The 22,200-nt window shown below is 37.9% G+C and overlaps 1 protein-coding gene across 3 annotated transcripts; it reads left to right on the top strand.

Annotated features, from left to right (window-relative positions):
* Positions 1–222: 222 nt before the first annotated feature.
* CFAP300 (cilia and flagella associated protein 300) lies at positions 223–22,161 on the top strand. 3 transcript variants are annotated; one of them, XM_071571436.1, is made up of 7 exons: positions 223–246; positions 1,051–1,132; positions 2,417–2,489; positions 7,676–7,842; positions 10,054–10,226; positions 16,560–16,626; positions 21,779–22,161. In XM_071571436.1, the coding sequence occupies exons 2-7, from the start codon at positions 1,055–1,057 to the stop codon at positions 21,908–21,910; spliced, it is 690 nt and encodes a 229-aa protein (XP_071427537.1). In that variant the 5' UTR covers positions 223–246; positions 1,051–1,054; the 3' UTR covers positions 21,911–22,161. The 3 variants fall into 3 exon arrangements, with proteins under 3 accessions (XP_071427537.1, XP_071427529.1, XP_071427546.1); XM_071571428.1 differs by having other exon boundaries at positions 226–343; XM_071571445.1 differs by lacking the exon at positions 21,779–22,161 and adding an exon at positions 18,952–18,999 and having other exon boundaries at positions 226–343.
* Positions 22,162–22,200: the final 39 nt, after the last annotated feature.

Raw genomic sequence — 22,200 nt, 5'->3', positions numbered from 1 at the left:
ACGTGGCACTGAGTGCCATGATCTGGTAAATGGACTGGAGTTGGACCAAGGGTTAGACTTGATGATCTCGAAGGTCTTTTCCAACCCAGTCGATTCTATGATTTTATGATTCTATGAATTTATAGGTACAAAGCGAAGGGAGGGGGCACAGCCGTGCCCGGAACGCCTCTGTCGGGGCCGAGCCCCGCTCCGGCGCGGCGCCGTCTCCACGGCGACGGCGGCGCCGCGGCAAGATGTCCGTCAGGGGTGGGCGCGGCTCAGCCGGCTTCGTGTTCAGGGCCCTGCCGCAGAAAACCTTCTCCTGCCTGCAGGACAGGGACATCGGGGACCGCCTACTCAAATGGTGGGAGGGGGAACGCCCCCTGCGAGAGGCGTCTGGCGGGGAGCGGCGGGGGAACAGGCGGGCGGTGCTGAGGGCTGGAGCCTCGCCGCGCCCACTGGGCTCCCGCTCCGGTAGCGGCGGGTCCATGTCTCTGTCTTTTCCTTTTTTCGAATTGTTTTTTCTCCCAGGCAGTCAGCAACAGGACAAGAGGGCACGGGCTTAAGCTCTGCCAGGGGAAATTTAAGTTGGATATCAGAAAAAAATTCTTTACAGAGAAAAAAATTCTTTACATTGAAATGGCCTGCCCAGAGAGGTGATGGATTCACGATCCCTGAAGGTTTTTAAACTGAGATTGGACGTGGCACTGAGTGCCATGATCTGGTAAATGGACTGGAGCGGACCAAGGGTTAGACTTGATGATCTCAGAGGTCTTTTCCAACCCGATCGATTCTATGATTCTGTTTATTCCCCCACTCCTTAATTTGACGTGTCCGTGGTGTGTTCCAGGCACGCAGACGCCCCTTCCGAGGTGCGAGGCTGTGCCTGCCTCCTGCGCTGCGCCAGGAGCTGCTCCAGTGCAGCCCGAGCCCCCCGAAAGGGCCATGGAGGGCGCTTATAACTGAGAATGAAAAAAAAATATTGGCATATGTGGCGTACTTGGGCAAATTTGCAAAGTGAATAAGTTCTTAGTGTGTCTGGAGAAATTTAATCTCGTTTTTCCATTTCAGGTCCATGCAAGGCAGGATCACAGCACAGGCTTTCAGTTTTGACCAGGAGTTTAAGCCCTATCAAAAGGATGAATTTGTTATGGTAGTTTTAAGTCCTTTGTATTTTAAGTTGACTTTTTTTCCTTCCCCTATGAAATTACACCTATGGGAAACTGCCTAACAGCAAACATGGTACCAGTGTTGCATGCTATTCCTGTCTTTTTAAAAACAGGTGATCCTGGTGTGGTGCTCAGGTCTTACTTTGTGCATTAACTGTATTGTCCAGTAAAAATATTTTAGTCTGTACTAATGTTACTCTGCTTTAAGAGGGAACAATTTGGTCATTCAGGATTCCTGAACATGCACATCTGAACTGGATGCTGATCTTGGCCACGGCATGTAATAATGGGAAGTCCACCCAGGGTGAGACTTTAAGAGTGTACACATAGGCAGGTTGGTTCCCTCCCTCACAGCTGCTCTGGCTTTGTTGGAGTAAACACACCGTGCAATTAGATGTGCATGTGCACCACATATCTGGAAACACAATTTTTTAAAATTTATTTGCTACCATTGCATTATACTGGAATTTTGGACTCTCAGCATTTTGGAGACTTAAGTCTCTTGCTGATTTTTTTCGTCTTTCACTTTTGATGTCTGAAAAGTCAAATCTGATCATCTATTTGCAGACAGAAAAAAAAAGTAAATGAACCTGTGGTTTTAATTTGTTATATGTCTAATTTGTTTTGTTATCCTGGATAAAGAATTTAGCTTCTTTGTATTTTAAAGAAATTCACATATCAATGCACCAATATTTCATCTCCTACTGGTAAATATTTCAAATTATTGACATTTACAAAACACGCATTTGCCTTCTCAATGCTTGACCCTTTTTAATTAAAATTGTAAAGATATCACTATGTGAAATGATTAAATCCAAATAGCTGTGAAGAATTGGAGGGGAAAAAGGACCATTGCATTTTATTGTCTGATCTCTCTGTACCCCAGAGGAGTGGTAAAGAGATTTGGTGATGCAGAGACTATAAAAATCCATGATTTTTGTAGCAGCTCTTCAGTGGTCTCTCACTCTGCTTGTATACATGTTACATAAATGTGGATTTTCTCAGTTGGCTTATCTACCATTTAAACTTGCCAGCTACCAACATTTCTATGCATGTCTCCTTTTTTCACTTGATAAATCGATTAGACTGGATACTTAAAATCTTACTGTGGAACATCTTCTCCATACTATCAATAACTTATGGATCTCTTCTGAATTTACTGTTGGAATTGGAGCCTTAGAAATTGCTTTGAAAATATCCAAGACGCTATAAATGATGATTTTATGTTTCATTTCATTAACTGGTATCCTCTTATTTGAATATCATAGGCATTTTTTAATGATGAAAATGTGAACTCCAGTTTAAAGTTGCTGTCAGCTTCACGACAATGGACTACACTGGGTAAATTTAGAATAAATTTGTCTTAAATAAAAAAGTCTGTGTTGTAACTACTCTGCTGGAATTTGCCGTTTTCTGATAATGACAGTTCATACATTCTTACCTGGTTGAAAGACCTTAAATAATGACTTTTTTACTAAAAGAAAAGATTCTTGCCCTGTCTGTCACTAAATTGTCACATTTTATGCCTTTTTTCCCTTGACCACTGCATTGTTCATAAACCAAACACCCAGAACTGTTTCTAAATGGCCTGTGACATCCAGTTGACCTGATCGTGTATCCAGACAAAATCAGTAGCATTAATTATTCAGGTGATATTTGGAGAAAGGCATTCTCCTATAGATGCAACGACCTTACTTGGGACAGGTCTGAGGTTATTGCTCTGTTAGAAATAAAAGTTGAGAGAGCAGAATATTGGGTAGAGCACACCCCGAGCTCATGTAAACCTGCTGTCGGTGCAACAGAGTTAATGGAGGTGCAGAAGAGCCCCATGTCACCGGTTGCTGTAGTTGGAGTCATGCCAGGAGATTGACTTCTAGTTTGTTGCCATATCAGAAACTCCTTAAAACACTCGATTATGTCTATAGATGTAGATAGACACTAAAGCAGAAAGGCTAAAAGCAAATGGCAAATGTATGGCACTACTTTGAAATAGTATTTTTTATTATGTAAATGACACACAAAATTTCATGGCAATTGTGTGTGATAATGTAGTGGGATTTTGTGCATAATGTGATCTCTGATGTTGCCATAGTAATTTTCCATAATAGGAATATTTTAAAAGGAAGTAGTAGGAAGTCCTCATTTCTTTTGGTTCGTCTGCAAATACTTTACTGTGTGTAAATATTTAATGGAGCTTTGGGAATTTTCTGACTTTTCCATTTCAGCTCTCTGGAACTGGCATAGGTTTTTCCTACTATATAAGTGACACTAGACATTACCACCCTTTTGTTCACTAAAAATCCATTTTCCAAACACTGCATCCAACTGTTAAAACAATTGAAATATATAACAGACAAAAAATATCTCAAATACCCCTTCAGGTACCTCTTTCGCACTCTGGCGAGTAGAAAGAAAATAGATATACTTCAGACTTGTGGGTAAACCTTTTCCTGTTTTAGGCAAGAATTTTTTTAGGCTATCCGTCTAGCCTAAGACTTGCCAGTCCCTGTAGTGAAGGTCAGCAGGTTACATACCTTATGTTAAGTGTGGAGGGTCACTTGCCAAGTATCCCAGCTTAGCTCCCGATTCTGCTCAATCTTCCTTTGCACAGAAGTAATGCAGTTTGTTCTAAGGACTGGAAGGGTTCCCTTTCTAAATCCTGAACAGCTGGTATACCCCATTTGCTCTTAAAATTTCATCTTCCCATTCTTTGCCTATTTTTGGTGAGGAATGTTGGCACATTTTTCTATACTTAGTCTTCATGTGCATTTTTTTTTGAAAATATAGTAAGAATTTGCTGTGAGTGGGAGGAGGTAAAACTCATCTTCCAGTATTTTCTTCTTCAGACATACTGATATATTAATCCAGTGATACCATTTACGTATCACTGGGGAGTAACTCTTCAAAACACAGTCCTGTTCCTAAAAATATACTGGAAATGGGTTTATTTTGATTTCTAGAAAATCAGAAGAAAAAATTACATAATCTAGGTTGATTCAGATACTGTATTCATTCTCTTGCAAACAAAAAGGATTTTTTTTTCATGAAGGGAAATTGTTTGGATGCATAGTATAGTATAAGTCAGGTTTAGGTAGATCCTTAGAAACTTCCCTTGTCCTCTCCTCCATGAGTTTGGGCAGCAAGTGTTTATGGAACCACAGAAAGATGTCAGCATTATAAAAATCATCAATATAATGTAACTAGTGTTTGTTTTCATAATAGTTTTGTCTTTTTTGAGGCTGTGGTCCCCTTTCACCTTTTCACTAAGAATGCATTTTTGCTTGGTAGAATCCACAATTATACCTTGTCTCAAGGGCTTCAGCTTTAACATTACTTGAAATAAAGCATTTTAGGTAAACACACAAGGACATTCTCGTCTGTTTCATCTGATCAGAAAGATACTTACTCTCCTATTCTCACACCACACTTCTAGTCTGTAGTAGGGATATCCCCTCCTCCTGACTCCATGGCAGAGTACCTGATCAGAGTCACAGAGTCACAGAGTGACCTGTGCTTTAAGTCACCTCTTCATGGGTTACTCTGATATTTCAAAAACAGAAACAGCAAAAGGAACAAATTTGATGCATATCAATTTATGTCTTCAGTCTTGTGTTTTCTAAATAGTTGCAATGAGAACTCAATAGTAGTTTTCCCTTGGACACATTGCTGGCCTTGCACCTGTCAGCAGTCTTGGGGAGGCAGGACTGTGTCTGCTTAAGCTCAATTAACACTTGAAAAGTTATCTTCAAAGGGCTAGGCTTACTGTGGTTTTGTGCAAATAAAAATTTAGTATTTGTCTAAAAAAAGATTCTTGAGTTGCCGTGTGTACTTGAAGCTTTAATAATTTCTGTCTTTGGAATGGGGTTTTAAAATCTGAAAGATAATCTTAAATCAGCAATATTTTAGGTTATAATTTGCAAAAAAAAATTTAGATGCAAGTTGAACCTATAAATAATCAACATGCATCTTTTACTTTTGAAATACCTTTTATTTTAATACTGAGCACTGAACTTGCAGTATATATAAACTGTTTTGTAAATAGTAAGTTGCAATATGTTTTTCTGATGTAAAAAGCTTTCTTAGATTTTGGAGGAATTCTAAATGCACCTAATTCAGGGTTTATCTTCCTCTTATAAGATCTGCAGTATGTTCATTTAAAAACATATTGGCAGCCCTTTATAGATATTCCAGAGCTAGCTGTTGTAAGAAGCTTAAACTGTTTCAGGATTTCTCACCTCTTTGTTTTCCACTTGCAGAGTTGTCAAGGCATTTCTTCTTCCTATTTTATTGCTCACTTTTACAGTGTTATTAAAACTGGTGACTCTTTTCCAGGAAATTCTGAATCTCCAATTTCAAATCTCACTTCTCAAATAGAGACTAGGAACTTCCAGTGTATTTAAACTTTTATAGTTTGGTTTTTTGAACTACTGAATAGATGACAAAGCTATGGATTCTTTTTTACCTGATTAAAGTTTTCATAAAATTTTTTTTCAGAGCAGAAGTGTGTCTCCTTCCCTCCCCCCATAAAATCCTTACATTTTGAGGCCTGTAAAGAGCTCGATTTCTTATACTTTTAGCTCAATAAGTAGGAAAATGTAATATTTTTCAGTTTTCTCAAGTTATTTAACATCTGATTTCTATTAGTTGACTCCATTTTTAATTCACAGGTATTTACAAAATCAGTCTGTTAAACGGTGATTTGGCTTGTATTAAATCCCTTATAAAATAAAAGTTCTATCCCTGTGAAAGGACGCTGGAGAATTAGAGGAAGTGAGGAAGCATAAATAAGTAAATGTAAATACGTTTGGATTTTTTCTTAGGTTTTGAGACTGTAATTTGTGGGGGTTTTCTGCCTTGTGTTTCTGGTTACCTAATTTCATTATCCTTTGATAGTCACTATGAGGACAGGTAGAAGAATGTCCTAAACCTTTTTTCTTTAATAAAAGATGCCCTTAACCATTATCTATAGATGTGAAACCAAGCAATTAAATGCTGTGCGTTTGTCTCTAACCAATTTTCTTTACATCACATCGATCCAGTAAAATAATTATAAGATTTCTTGTCAGTATTTTAGCTCAAATAGGTGCATTTTCAAGCCATCAACCTGTGAAGTCTCTTTAATTTTTTTCCTAGTGTTGATTGGGTAGGTGGTACAGTTCACCTGAGTTTTGATATTAAAATGCCAGTCCTGGTTAACCTATGAATAAATAGCCTCCATGTAAGTATATGGCAGAAATCTCAAGGGCTTTTTGGAAGTGTGTGGGCAAGAGAAATTTTAGGTTATGCTGTGCTTGCAAAGATTAGGATTGCAATTAAATTGTAAGTGCTCTAAGAAGCATCCTGGTTCATACACCCCTTTTTGTCATGTTTTTGTTCCTGAAATACTGTCACCTAGAGGGAAATTTGGACATTTCCCAAATAGTAGTCCTCAGAGATCCTTTAGGTCAATTTGTCAGGAGACAGCTGAATTTTATCTTTAATTGTATGGTAAAAAGCCTTTGTGATACTGTGTTGTTGACTAGTTCCCATCAAGGGAACTTACAGAGGAGAATAGATAAGAGTAAACTCATGAATAGCTGGAATGCTGTGAATATTCTCTCTACTCAGACTCTTTGCCCTTGTGTTGCATGCTCAGCTCACTCATGCTCTCCTCCCCTCCTGTTCAGAAACACTTTGAAGGGTGCTCAGGTGGACTTACAAGATGAGTAGAGAATATGTTCTAACATTTGACCTGAACACTTGCACTGTAGAGAGCAGACAGAACTGGACTGAGGCCAAAGCTCCTTAAACATGGGGTCTAATGCTATTTGATACACCATGAGTTATCCAACACCGTGCATACAGATTTGTAGATGTAACACTGTATATCGAGGAGATAACGTGCCCTTATGGAAGGAGAATACTGTAGAGCCTCTCAAATGGTGCAGGTGTCTATGAGGAACAGGACCAGCCTTGCATGACTTGCAAGCAGAAGGAAAAAGGTATAGAAAAATATACTCTGCACTTAATGATTACATAGATAAGACTTCAGATTCATGTGTTGATAGTACCCTTTTCATCTTCTGAAATAGCTGGTTAATAAAGCTTTTCAAAAAAGTCAGATATAATACTTAACAAATCAAAAATTCGTCAGGGCTGTGTTCATTTTGGTTTTTGCTTTATGGGGTGCTGTTAGCAGCTATTGACTTTTGTACTTCATCATGCCAAGTTTGGCATCTGTCCTCAGACTCCTTAAGGCTTATGCTGTGGAATATGATTTTCTGAGGGTGTGATCTAACATGATGTTGGGTTCACATAGTGTTCCATCTAGTGCTAGTTTTGGTTGATAGTATTTACCAACAGGGGGAGCAGATACATGAGCCTTAATGGAAGGTAGTATTCAGATGAATTTAATGTTTTCTTTACACTTGTTTCTTTCTTAGCTTTCTTTGGCTTTGTTCTGAGGGACTGTGTGATTGAGTCATACTTATGTGATCTGTGTTATTTTAAAGCTATGAAACATGCAACCAGTTTCCTATATATTCCAGGTTCCAAAGTGACAAAAATTGAAGCTACAGTGGTCCCCTGCACACAGATTTCCATGTCATTTTTTGACCGGCTGTACTCTGAAGGAGTTGTTAGAGAAACTGGAGATATTGTGAAATGTTACGATGACTATTATGGTGATATTCTTATCTCTGATGAATTAAGGAAGGTCAGTATAGTAAGGAAAATTTATTATAATTTTTCATACTCTGTTAGGTCCCATAAGGACATATTTTTCAGATAGTTTTTTTTCTTTTTCTGACAATACATAAAGTTTTCTGATAATGGGCATTGATAGCTGTGTTTTAGAAACATTTGAGGCACTGCAGTCCCTGAATTTGTATTTTCCAGGTGAACCCTCTTTCCTTTGTAGTTGGGAGTAAAAGGTAAGACCTTCTTCTGCCCACTGTCTCAAGTAGTCAGTGCCTGGGGGTGTATGTGGGGAAGTGCAGCTACTCATTTGCATAGGAGTGGGAAACAAGGGTATCAAAGGGGGTCCTGTGATATTCAGAGCTGTAGGTTCACCCGCCCTTGCAGGGAGTTGATGAAATTGAATGTATTTGATGGCTATTTCCTGAATCATTCATCACCATATGTGAAGACATTAAAAGAAAATCATTTTCATAAATTTTCACTAAAACAAAGAAGAGGAAACTATGAGAAAGGAAATTATTTTTCAGTCTAACACTGGAAAAGGACTGAATATAACTCCTAACAGGCCTGCAATGTAAAAAATGTTTGTTACACTCTAGTGGAGGTGTCAGAAAACAGATTATTCTGAAAAAGAATCTCTCTAACAGTGGCACCTTCTTAATCAATGTATGTCTTTATTGTGTTTCTTTTGACTTCATAAGCTAAGCTAAAACAATTTTTTCAGCTTAAGTTTGTTTAGCATTAGCAAAGCACGGTGTGGGAGAACTGGATTTTGCTCTTTCTTGTGTATATATATAATCAACATAAGTACTTAATAATTATAGAGTTGCACTCATTTGCACTTGGCAAATCCTTTGAAGGCAGTGTATTTGAACCAGTGACACTGGTTACAGGATGTGGCCTGAAATACTGGTCTGTCTTGTAAAGTTCTGGGAAAAGGTGAGAACTCAAGCTCATGTTTAAATTTCAGATGTGATTTGTAACCTACCAGTTCAAAATACTATGTATTTATTTATAAGCTGGGTATATGTGAAATGTTTTCTGAAAATTAAGTATATTGTATATAGGAAAGTTAGAGGCAACATTTAAAATTAGGAATCATTGGGGTTTCAGTGTCTTCCCATTTTCCTTCCCATGGAAGGGATGTGTTTATCAGAATTTCCAAGTTGAGAGTTTCACACTGGTTTGAAACGAACATGATTCCTACTCATAAGACCTAAGATGGCAGAGAGAATAAGAGTCAAAATCTTCCAGGAATGATATCAAAACTTCAAATTGCACTAATCAGAGCTCCAGGACAGAAGACTGCAGGGGGCCCAGACTGTCTCCAAGTGTCAGAGGGTGGCCCTCATCTGCAAGATTCCATGTTTCTTTCCTACCTGCCACATCTTCTTTTGCTTCAACTGAGAAGAGGGTTGGGATATGTATGAAGTGGCCATCCAGAACAGTTGTTGCCTGACCCCGTTTTACTCAGGCTGTGTTATAAAGAGGGGCAGAGAGCAGTAGGCTCATGTCTAGCTTTGACCAGTTTGCCTAGGCTGGCATCTGCAGTTTGGCTGACGTGACTCAAATTTGTCTTGTAGCCATTGTGGTTGTCCTGTCTGCATTTACAGTGTGCGGTGTTGGGACTAATCTAGCAGGTCTTCTCTGTTCACATCTCAGCAAAAGGCAGGTGGGATGCATGGAGGCAGCTGGATAGCATGTCTAGTTAACCCAGGCTACAGACTAAGGGCCACTGGAGTCTGCAGTAAAGAATTATGTTAGTTTGAGTGATCTCCTCTGGGAGACCCCTCGGGATTCCATTACAGATGTGAAATAGCTGTTTAAGAGTGAAAAAGCAAGTGTAGGCAAAGTTACCAAAACCAAACTGATTGGCAGTAATTGATATACCAAATATAGTTACATTGTTTTCAGATTATTGACTGTTTCATTAGCATGACAAATAATTAACCAGTGAAACAGCAAGACTTGAAAAATATTCCCTTGTGTCTTTTGGGCACAAATTTGCCAGTGATTCTGCTTTATATTGTGTGTAAGAAATTTGAACATAATTGCATTATTGGAAGAAGGATTTAGAGAGAAATAGGTATTTCTATCCCTAGTTCATGTATTTTATATGGACATAATTTCTGTATGACATACAGCAAAGTAGTTGCATTGTTTATAAACTGAATCTCAAATAGGAAATTTTTATCAAATTGATTTCCTTGTGTTCTTGTTCCATAAGGTCCTGCTTCTGGAGGATTCCAACCATTATGACTTATTCAGTCAACTGGATCGTGAGGAATTTCTGTTCTGTCTTTTTAAGCATCTTTGCATTGGAGGAGCTCTTTGCCAGTTTGAAGATGTAGTTGACCCATACTTAGAAACTACAAAAGCTTTTTATAAAGACTTGGTGAGGTAAGTGTTATTCTGTCTTATAAAACTGTGTGTGTATGTCTGTACTGTGCATAGATACTTAGTGAATTGGTGTAAATTTATTGTGTGTTGCTGCTTCAAAAAATGGGGGTTATTTAAACCACCCGCAAGCTTATTTGGCTTCAACGACCAAAATACCATGTAACAATGGTAGTAGTTCAGTGGCAAAATATATGCAATTTTAATCACATCTGTTTCACATAAGAACTTTTTTATGTAGTATTTATGGACATTGATGGTTTATAGTTCACTCCCATTTTGAAGATACTTTTTTTTGTAATCATCTACTGAAAACATGGTATGATACTGGAAACAGATTGTGTTCCCACTGTCATTGATAAAATATCAACAATTAAGTCTTGGTTGGATAATTTTAGGCTACTTTCAATTGGACTGCTTTTGATTTATGATTTAAAAATTGAAATAATTAGTTGAAATTTTTAGTGCTGTATATATTTTATTCCTACTGATACTTTTTTTTTTCTTTTTGTAATACAGTTGGATTTTGGCCTTCCTAATTCTGCAAATACACTTTCTCCCAGTGTAATGCTGAGGGTGGTAGAATTTGGCTGTTAACATGACACTGTGGACTAACACATATTTTTATCTAGGTCTGCTGTATGGAATTATTTGGAATTTTATGTGAGGGTTTCTTTTTCTTGATACTAGGGGTGATTGATGAGAGGTTCAAATTCAGAATAAAAAGGCAATTTTTTGCTCTGTTTAATATATCCATATGCTGCCTTCTCTGATGGACATAACTTCTTTTTCCCTGGTTACTGGGATATGGAATGTAGTTACAGGTTATGTGGACTCAGTCCTAGTTAAGCTAATGGGAATATAGAGATTGTCAGATACTACTAAATTTTTTATCAGTATGATTAGTTTTCATATTTTTCTATCATATATAGATGGAAATCAAGTGAGTTCTTCAGAAATACTGGATGTGACAAAACAGGTCCATCGGTGCTTCTACTCTACCCTCCTTTTTTTTTAAATTGTTCATTCTGCACTTCAATCAAACTGCTTATTACTTTAATCATGTTGACTTAGTTGACTCTGCATTGACTGCAGCTATTTCTGCTCTTGTGTTGTTGAATGATCTAGGACAAAGTACAAATCCAATCAGTTCCTTCCCTTTACTCCTTCCCTTTCCTATTGAGTTGTTTTATCCTAAACATGTTCAAGTTCTGTTCTAAGCCACTCATTTTCTTTACCTTCCTATATTCTTAAACCTCTTCCTGTTCTTTTTCCTTTTCATGCTGTAAAATTTGATAAGGATGTCAAGTAGTTCTTGCTATTTAAAACAAACAAAAAGCATCTGCCAAGGTCTTCCCACAATTTCACTCTGCTTTCAAGTTTTACTTTTTCTGTATCCTCAACCTCTTCCCTATTGGCCCTTTATATATTTCTGTGATTTTCCACTTGTATGTTAATTCTATCCTTTATAGGATTTTCTCCTTATTAGGAGAAAATACTTCAAGAGCCATTCCTCTGCTGTTTGGTTTTGGTCTTTTTTTTCTCAGTTGGCAGGTTGTTTTCTGTCCTCCAATGTTTTGAAGCCCATCTCTACTCGGTTCATGTGACATAACTGACCTTCAGTATTTATCTACCATGTGTCTCTCCATTTCTGTGCCTGTAAATGTCTGCTGGTTTCTCACTGCCAGAGGAGCGGGTGTTAACACTCACTACCAGCTGAAAAAGATACTCACAATTAAACTAAATATTTTATCTTGCTCCTTTGATACTAAGTTCTCTGCCAGTCCCATGAGAACAGCTTTTGATCTCCACATTTCAGACCTTCCCTCCCCCTTCACAGTCAAGGTTGTCTTTTTTTTTTTTTTTTTGGTCTATTTCGCCCTGTCCCCAGTTTATCCAAAATGATGCTGCTGTTTTATTCCACAATCTTAAGAGAGGAAAAAAACACTGAAAGCCTCTGAAGAGGAAGAGTGATGATGGTATTGACTTAATTTCTAATTTCTAGTCCATGTTGTGCAGTGTGTTACTTCATTCTTGCACAAAATACACCAGAAAATAATGCAATGAAAATTACTTGCTTAGAGCCTCTTATTTTCAGTAAACAATTGCTAAAGATAGTAATAAATGCTTAAATTCTGTTTCCCAAAGAGTTCACCTTCAAATTCCTGTTGAATACCAAGTGTTCTTTAAATTCTTTTTTAGATTTCTATCCTCTGTCTGGTTTCTTTTCATCTTGGATTACAGTTGCATTGGATACTTTCTACTTTTTGTAAAGTGATATTAAAAACTTTTCATGGTATTGAAAATTATGTAAACTATACTCTCCTTAAGATTTAATTTTTGAGGGCTCAGAAAGCTTGGTAGAAAATGAACAGAAACTAAAATAATTTTTAGCTGCTAGCTGATGTGCACTGAAAAATGAGCTAGCACAACTGAACTCTGTCTAATAACAATAACCTTACAGAGGTATAAACTACCACTTTTCAGTCCTGTAACAGTATTCCTTATGGAAAAGAGCCTTGACTTGAGGAGTTCCACAGAAGTGTCTTTACTGCTGAGAGCAGCAGACCTATTATCAGCTTTTCCCTCCTTATCTTTACTACAGCTGGTTTTTCTGCTCTTTCCTGAGTTCTAACTCCAAGGCACTAGTGTACAAAATAGTGCCAAAAGGTTTGAGATTTTATTAAAGCATTTCTGTGTGTACAGCTATATTGTCAGAAAATGCAATCTTTTTGAGATTAAGAGATCTAGATCTTTTACAAGCACAGCTAGGGACTTCCAAATACAGCTATTAAATAACAGACATTTCCTTCCTTGCAAAAAAAGTTACGTTTTCTTACTGATGAATTAATACACAACTTGTGGTCTGTTGCTGGTCCATCAGTAATTAGTCTATCACCAGTTGAACCCATCCAAAATTCTAATGTTTAGTGTCATATCCTGTGTGACCTAAATAATTTCAAAATTTCTTGTTGTAGTATTTTGATTTGTTTAAAGAATATACCTACACAACAAAAACTTGTTAATTAAAATATAATCTATGAATCTTTCTTGATAAATCTTGTCTTCTGTATTTAACCCCTGATGTTTCTGACGGTCTCTCAGTGGTGACAGCTGCTGTGGTGTCCTGTAGTCATTGTTTTCTTCTCCTTCCTTCATCTCCATCTGCCCTTTCCCCCGTAATGAATGGATGTGTGTGAAAGCATTAAGTTGATCTTTTACTGTTTGGAGAACCTAATAAAATATTGCTGGTAAGGTTAGGATATAAATAAAGCCCAAAGTGAATTGAGAGACCATGAAGATGTTTGCTCTTCGTAAAAATAGAATAGATGCACTTTAAAATGATGAACTCCTACATTCAGTGAATTGTTTAGAAGTTAGCAATTCAAGTGGGGCTATTAACACTATTTTAAAGGAAATACTCTTCAAGAAGACAACATAGTTTTTTCTAAAACCTTTTAGGGGAATAAAAAAAAGAAATAGAGCAAATGAGCTTGTCAAAGACAATGCCCTGGTTTCTTTAGAGTCATCAAAGCAAAACCCTCATCTGATTTTAACAGTCAAAATTATTTGCCTTAAAACGTAACCAAATGCTAGAAATAAACACTCTTTATGAAAGATTACTTACAGGAAACTAATCACAAGGGGAAAATATCTCAAGGCAGTGGAATAAATAGAAAAACTTTCTCTTTGTCACCTCTTACTTTCTTATCCTAGATAGATCTAACATAAAAATTAAGAAACCAGAAATTGGTAGTATTATTTTCAGACAAGAATCTGAAGCCAGAGTAACTTAAATACAACTGTAGCTTTTGGGGGTAATGATATGTGGTAAAAAGCAATGACCCAACTAACTTTCTGTATCTTGATCTCAAAGTTGTCACTCTTTCCATAGAGATGGGTAAACAGTTTCTGAACTGCTGCAGTTTTCAGCCTGGTATGTTGGCATAAACTGACGTCTGTGTTAGTTTGTCTTAATATGCTGGTCAGTAAAGTGCAGTGGTTCAGGAGCTGAGTCATGAGCAGCTGAGCTGTCCCTGCTGGGGTCAGTCATCTCTGGAGGGCTGGGAGGGCAGACAACTGGGGGCAGTACCAATTTCAGCAGTGCTGTCTTAATCCACTGTTGAGTGTATCAACACGTCAGATGCAACAAAAAGTTCTGAGAAAGTCTCGTTACTGACTCACCACAGGGAAGATCACCTTCAGAGTATAGGTTCAAAAATGACTGTGTCATTAATCTACAGATGAAGTCAGCTAATCAGAGAGTCCATTTCTTTTATTGGCTGGAGAGATTGAATCAACAAGGGTGATGTTGGTTGATTTGGCATTTGTTTACTCATAAAAAGAAGCTTTGCCAAAGCACTGGTAATAGGGGACTGCTGTCACAGCTTGGACCTGGTGTGGTGATTTGACTGGGCTGTGTTTAACACAAATCCTCCAGTAACTTGTCTATACTGGGACCTTTCCCAGGAATGGAACTTGTTTGTGACAAGGCAGGTTTTGAGCTATGCATTCCTTGGAAGTGGGCAAGTATGGAAGTTACAAGTCTCATCTGCTACATAGTGAGTTTTAATGTAAATAGGAACCTGAAAATTGGATAAATTAATAGCAGTTACATGATCTAATTTCTGAAGAAATACAAGCAGACCTGAGGAAAAATGACATATTAAAAATACTTAAATTTAAAATATGTTGAGATGGTGGATTCTTTGCAATAACATCTCAGTCTTAGTAGTAAATGTAGTAAGTGAAAGAAATGACAATTTTTACAACAAACACAGTCTAGAAAAACAAAATTTCAGAGCTAATCCCATCCTAAGTTGCATAGCTGACTATGTATACAAAATTCCAAAGGAAGAAAAATGAACCAAAACTATAATTATCTACTAATTAAAAATGAGCTAAAGACTGCATTTCTTCAGCAGTACTGCTGCTATTTCTTGTAGTCTGTACTAAGATGCATTTTACTTTGCAGGTTTCTTTCTCAAAGAATATGTGAAAAGATTGTTACAAAGTATTTAGCTGCATAATTTTTCATAGGTATCAAAATGCGAACTGTACTGGAATCATCAAGGTCTGGGTAATATTGCTGTGATTTGTTAGCTGAAAACTGAAAAGTAATGAGGCTCTGCAGGACTCCATTTTGGGCCCTGTGCTCTTCAACTTCTTCATAAATGACTTGGACACAGAACTGGAAGGGATACTGAGCAAGTTTGCAGATGACACAAAACTAGGAGGAGCTGTTGACTCTTTCAAAGGCAGAGAGGCCCTGCAGAGAGACCACAAATCTGAGGGCTAGGTAGTCACCAACTATATAAAGTTCAACAAGGGAAAGTGCCAGATTCTGTACCTGCAATGGAGTAACCCTGGATGTATGTACAGACTGGGGAATGAGATGCTGGAAAGAAGTGCCAGGAAAGGGACCTGGGGGTCCTGGTCAGTGGCAAGTTGAACATGAGTCAGCAGTGCCCTGGTAGCCAGGAGGGCCAACCCTGTCCTGGGGGGCATCAGGCACAGCATCGCCGGCCACTCAAGGGAGGGGATTGTCCTGCTCTGCTCTGCACTGGGGTGGCCTCACCTTGGATATTGTGTGCAGTTTTGGGCACTACAGTGTAACAAAGATATTAAGCCATTAGAAAGTGTCCAAAGGAGGACAATAAAGATGATGAAGGGTCCTGAGGGGAAGGTGTATGAGAAGTGGCTGAGGTCACTTGGTCTGTTCAGCCTGGAGAAGAGGAGACTGAGGGAAGACCTCACTGCAGTTACAGCTTCCTCATGATGGCACTGATCTCTCCTCTGTGGTGACCACTGACAGGACCTGGGGGAATGATCTGAAGTTGTGACAGGGGAGGTTTAGGTTGGATGTTAGAGAGGTTCTTCACCCAGAGAGTGGTGGCTGGACACTGGAACAGGCTCCCCAGAGAAATGGTCAAAGCACCAAGCCTGACAGAGTCCTAGAAGAGTTTGGATTGTACTCTAAGGCACATGATGTGACTCTTGGGAATGTTCCTGTGCAGGTCTAAGGGTTGGACTTGACAATCCTCATGGGTCCCTTCCAACTTGGCATATTCTGTGATTCTATGTCTGAAACAGTGAAACCAGGTGATTTGAATAGATATACTCAAAATTTTTCAGTAAACTGTCATAATAGCCACACTATCTAACAACAGCCACTTACCTTTACATGGTCAATGTGACATAAGTTGAGTTTTAACTGTGAATTTGACCTTCATAAAATTTGAGTGAGGAAACAGTGCATATGTTTAAAATATATTTAATAAATGAAAGTCTAATCATCAGTACTTATCAAGTATGTATTATTCCCTTATATTTCAGTGTGCAAAAAAATCCTGAAACAAAAGAAATATGTATTATTTCTACGGTATTCAGAGTATCTGCATATGTAAGTATTAATAATTTTTTGACACAGAATTTTACTGAAAGTTACATACATAGCATGAAAATAATGGATTGATGTATACACAAAGAAAACATCATAATCCATTGTAATGGATTATTTTTCCATAGTTGTAATGTTTTTATTAATTACCTCTCTCCCTGATCTCATCCTGCTTTCTCGTTCTCTATACTAATTCTTCACCAGTTACCACCAACTAAAGTTTTATTTGGTAGTTCACTTAAAATAGTCTTACTGGATTACACTTGAAGTCATAGTAGTCATCCAGAAACTAGTTTATGGAAGAAAAAGATCTGAGTAGTTCTGGGTTTAGATAGTAATAAAACTTGAGATAGCAATAAGGATTAAGAATACACTCTTGACTTCATATAGTTCTGTTTTCAGAAATGTTGCTACAGCTTTCTGAATAGGTTGTCTTGCATCTGTTCCTGTAAAGACTGCAAGTAAGTGTAGTATACTAAAAAGCTGGAGTGGTGACACGACTGCTAACCTCTTTTCCCCTCCCTTGTCAAGTCTCATTCCTCTTTGTTTTCCTTGCAAAATCATACATTTACCATCAAGATAAGCTTGAGAACTTACCATGTTTACTAGTTTCAGCATATCTGTCATTTAATTGTTACTGTAGAATGAACTACTCCAAATTCTTCTTGAGTAACCAGAATATGTAATAATTAAATGTCAGATAATGTACCCCTTTCAACAGCAGTAGCTGATGTCATTTCAGACTGCACAAACTTCCCTGTAGGTTGCCAATAGCCCAGTTGTTCATCTGTGGGTCATCATCTTTTAAGTACTATGTGTGATTCATAAAGACTTTTGAAAATAAACACTTTATGGGTGTATCAAAATTTATCTTTCTACTAGGTTGCAGACTGTAATAAAAATAAAAAAAAAACACCAAACCCCTGATAACTTGATGTTCTTCTATTCCTTTCCCACCTCTGAATCAAGTGCATTGATGTGAACTTTACAGATTTCTCTGTTTAGATAGATGGATGACACTGGAAGTCCCCTGTCTTAGCCATACATTAAATATCATCAATATTAAAAAAAAACAAACCTCCAAATTTTAGCAATTTTTTGTAAAACAAAAAAGTGGATGGACAGAAGAAAATCCAGTGTAAATGCAGAACAGGCTATCCTCCTTGTAGCCTTGGAGGAAAAGTGGGCATTGCTGCACATTCTGAAAATTCGTGAGGTAAAGGAAAATTCTGAAATTATGGTTTCTATTAAAGAACATCTTGCAGAATCTTCTTTCCATATACAGAAGGGCTTAAACAGTATGTCTAGACTGTTTGATGGCTATGTGATCAAAACTATTCAACTCTACTTGGCATTTACAGGAAGAACACTCACCGGAGCACAAATATCTTGTGCTTGTGGTGAAAAGTTTCTCTCAAGGAGATAACTACATTTCTGCAGTAGATTTAGTTTATTTGATAAATAACTGTAGAGTGTGTTGTTATAATCCTTATGCTGAGCTGACAGTTTTTAAGCCATGTTTTCTTGGTTTGTATCTGGAAGAAGACATATCCTCTTAGTCTGATATAAATACATAAATATTTTTTTAAGTTGTTCCGGTAAAAGTCACATGTACAGATTATAAATTAGAAGAACACATATTTTTGCAAGCTAGATTAAAGAATGGACAAATAAATATATATGTGTATTTGCACAAGTCCAAATGGAATCGAGAATTAAGAACTTTATGTAACACCATCCTGACGCTGTTCTCTTCTTCTTTGTTTGGTTTTTAAGCTGTGGCTAAGAAGCCCTTGTTTTGGAAACAATATCTTAAAAAGCAAACTATTAGAGATATAAATGTTTCTAGGTATTAAGATGTCGTTATAAATATCTGTAGAGCTGATTAGCATCGAAACCCAATAGACCTGGGCATCTGACTTAGTTTGAGGGAAAAACCAAAATGTTTACCAAAAAGCACAGGAGGGGATTCCTCCACAGTAATCATGTCACTTTTTATTAAATTTAAGAAAAAGGAACTTTAATTAGAAAATGGATATAAGAAGGATAACTGTTCTTAACTACTATATCTCTACATATATATGTAGATATAGATATAACTGTAAGCAGACCAGAGCAAACTACTCCCCCAGCACCAAAGGTAAGAAACAAAAGAGAACAACCCGCAAACGGTGGGTTCCTCCTGGAGCACTTATATTTATGGACAGTGTCAGTGTCACACCTTGACTAGCTGCGAGGTGAATTCTCAGTCTTTTCCCAACGAGGCAGAGATAAGGGATGAACTCACATGGACTCTCTCTCTCTCCTTGTCCTCTGTTCCAAACGAAGAAGGAATAAAGCTGGGAGTGGAGGAAATTGTGATAATTCCCAGGAATCTCCTTGCAGTCCAAATCGATCCCCAGGAAGAAGGAAAAAATAGGTCCCCAGTGTCCTGAAGCAGCTGTGTCTCTCCCTTCTTCTTTCTCTCTGAAGCTCAGGGTGCCCAGAGGTGGAGGGGGGGAAAGCAAAGAGCAGAGCCAGAAAAAGAGAGCTCACCAGCAAGCCGTGGCTCCTTTTCTACTGCTGCCCAAAGAAAACCCCCAAAAAAGTCAAACCAGCACACACGGAACAAAGAAAGAAAAACTTCTCCCCAGCCCCAGGTGCTGGGGTTCTGTTTTCTCACCTCCACCCCACCATTCAGCTTGAATCTGAAAGTCATCAGCTATCTTTTGTCCTCATTCCTGGGACTCCAAACCTAAACCTTTTGTGCTGGTATGGTGAGAAAAATTCTCTGAGGGGGCTTCTCCCAACATCACTTTCCTGTGTTTGAACCTTTAACAGCATCACATCCAAATACCCTTGAAAGCTTTGGGGCTTTGCATATAATGAAATGCTGATGTATTTACAACTGAAGTATTGGGATGCTCACTGATATTTTTGAACTTTCCTTGCCTGAACCTGAACTGTAGCAGTGTTAGAAATCAGCATAATGCAGAATTTATTCAGGAAGTATCTTGAAAAAAATTGTTAATTAAATTACGCGGTTTTGAGAATTTTCAGAAGCATTTTCATTTCTGTATTATGCTGTGCATATGTATTCCTAAATCATCAGCTGATTATCTGTGTTGCTACAAAGAAAAAATAAAATTATCCTACTCTAACATCAGTAAATCAATCATTACACCCCCTATGTGTCTGAACCAAAGTCCACAATGCAGATGGAATTGGTATGATTCTTAATTCGTGTACATGCATGAATGTAAATTTCAGAGCCTTTATGCTCAAGTATTTTAGAGTTTTTATGATGTCTTTTACTAGTTAGAATAAATGTAAAAACGCTTTTCATTTAATTAGGTTATATTTATTATTTTCCTGATAACCGGGTTTAGTATAGTCTGGGGTTTCTTGAAATGCCTCATCACCAGAACTTAACTAATTTTTGTTCTTGAGCTGTTGAACAAATTTTTAGTGGGCTAAGCCTGCCTTTAAACAGCTAAAAGCTCAACTGCCATTAGTAGATTGCATAAGGAGTGCAGCAGTGATATCCTCGGTAGCAACGGGAAGAGAGTTTAACCAGCAATCACATCTTGATGTGGGTCTTCTCTTACTTTTATTCTTCAGTTCCGTGCCTGAGCTTAAGTTATCTTTTGATCAATTTCCAAAGGCATTGAGATACTGAACGCTGTAAAATCTTAAAACTTTCTCTCCTTACTGCAGTTGAGAATCCAGTGTTAGTTACACATATCCTTAAAAACACCTGGAGAGAGCGAGGCATCTCACAGTTGGAGCTACAGAGCCTGTATGCTGCATATGCTTAAAAATAGAATGCTATTTTTAGCTTATGGCATTTGACTACCATTGGAAAATGCTGTGAATAAACATTATCAAATCTCTACCTGTCTTAAGCAGTGCTTTTATGGTGGTGCTTAGCTTAACTTCAAGTTTAGGTGTTTGAATAATCCCCAAAGGAAGACACCAGAACATCTTGTAGGGGGTTCATCCTCTTTAAATACCAGGAGAAAATGGGTTGCCAGTAACAGCTAATTGATAAAATTCACAAATGGCTCTTGGAGCAGAAACAGGCACCCAGACCTTTTCTTTCTAAGCTGACTGCCTTAACCACTGAGATGGATTACTTTATGCAAAGGAAGACAGCTTCAACAAAAGAATGTGAGACATGTGCCCCTAATCTGGAATAGCCTGTAGTCTGGGAGTTTAATAATTTCCTGGAGAAAACAGACAATATATGCCATATAGCAGTTTGCCTCAGGCAAAAAAGTGGAACAGAACCTCCATCTCTGCAACTGTTGTGTAAAGGTGTTGGGGAGCAGGAGGAAACTGTTACATGTTTCAAAAGAAAAGAGGTGTTGCTACATATTTATTGACCCTGCAGTTGTTCAATTACCACACTGACTGAGTAAAAAGAATCAACCCTTCAACAATCTCCCCATCTAGCTTCTGGATCCCACTGGATTTGAAGTGTGCTGCTCTGTCAACACTGAAGCTTTTATTGACATGTGCAGATGTAGGGTGCTAAACTGAAGAGCCCAGTTCCTTTGCTGATTGTCAGCTGAACGTGTGTTTTAAGAATGAAAATTTCACAGCTAGGTGCCTAGACGCCCTTCAAACCCTTTCTGAGGACAGGCACACAAAATGTTTTCAATAACAGTCCAAAAGTGTTCGTAAGAGCTGTAATGAGGATTTTGCTTAAGTGCAAATATTTGAACTTGAACAGATGCATTAGCAAATGCTAAGTGAAAAAAAAAATTACTGATGGAATGGCTTTATGCGTTAATATAGTCTGTGATTTTTTTTTTCTTTCAAAGGAAACAAGATGAGGCTGTTGTAAATTTCATCATTTGTGTTTGGGGCTCTAATTGTGTAAACATATGCTTACATGTTTATTTTTACATTTTCTATTAATATCACATTTACCTCAAGGTTATTTGAAACATTCAGCCAGAACTCCTGTGCATTTTATAGCATCGAGAGCCTCATGGAGAAGACATAAAGCTGTTTCAATAAACGATGGTCTATTTGTTTTATTTTGCTGTATAATGAACTGTTACAATTGGAAGAAAATTATAATTTTCATTCAGATTCTATTAATTCTCTCCTGGGAATCCATATTGTCCCTAATACTGTTTTGTTTGGTTGTTTTTCCACTTCCTCTCAGGATGCTAATGGCCTGTGTTACCCTTCAAGCCAAAGCCACGAACAGACTTTTGCGTACTTGATTGTGGATCCCTGCAAGCGGCACGTGAACACTCTGTATCACTGTTTCGGTGGAAGCCCATTTGCTAACTAGTTACAAACCCCAGTTTTATAATGGAGGTGGCCTTCCCTCTGCATGGATTCAGGTAGAAATTGCATAGTTTTCTGACGAGGAACGACGTGCTCCTTGATTACAGGCTCGGAAGTACTTCACGTTCACTCAGATGTTACTATGGGGTTAGTGACAAAAGTTTTCCTGTATTTATAGTTCTTGAAGCTGTTTTCTTGGCAGTTTCCCCCCCCCCCTCCCCAGACGCGTTTTATCTAATAAAACGTATTTCTCTAGAGGTCTCGTTCCCTCCTGAGCCAGCTTTACCGACCCAC

Source organism: Pithys albifrons, chromosome 1 (genome assembly GCF_047495875.1).
Source record: "Pithys albifrons albifrons isolate INPA30051 chromosome 1, PitAlb_v1, whole genome shotgun sequence".
NCBI classification, from domain to species: domain Eukaryota; kingdom Metazoa; phylum Chordata; class Aves; order Passeriformes; family Thamnophilidae; genus Pithys; species Pithys albifrons.
This window is presented reverse-complemented; position numbering and strand designations above follow the sequence as displayed.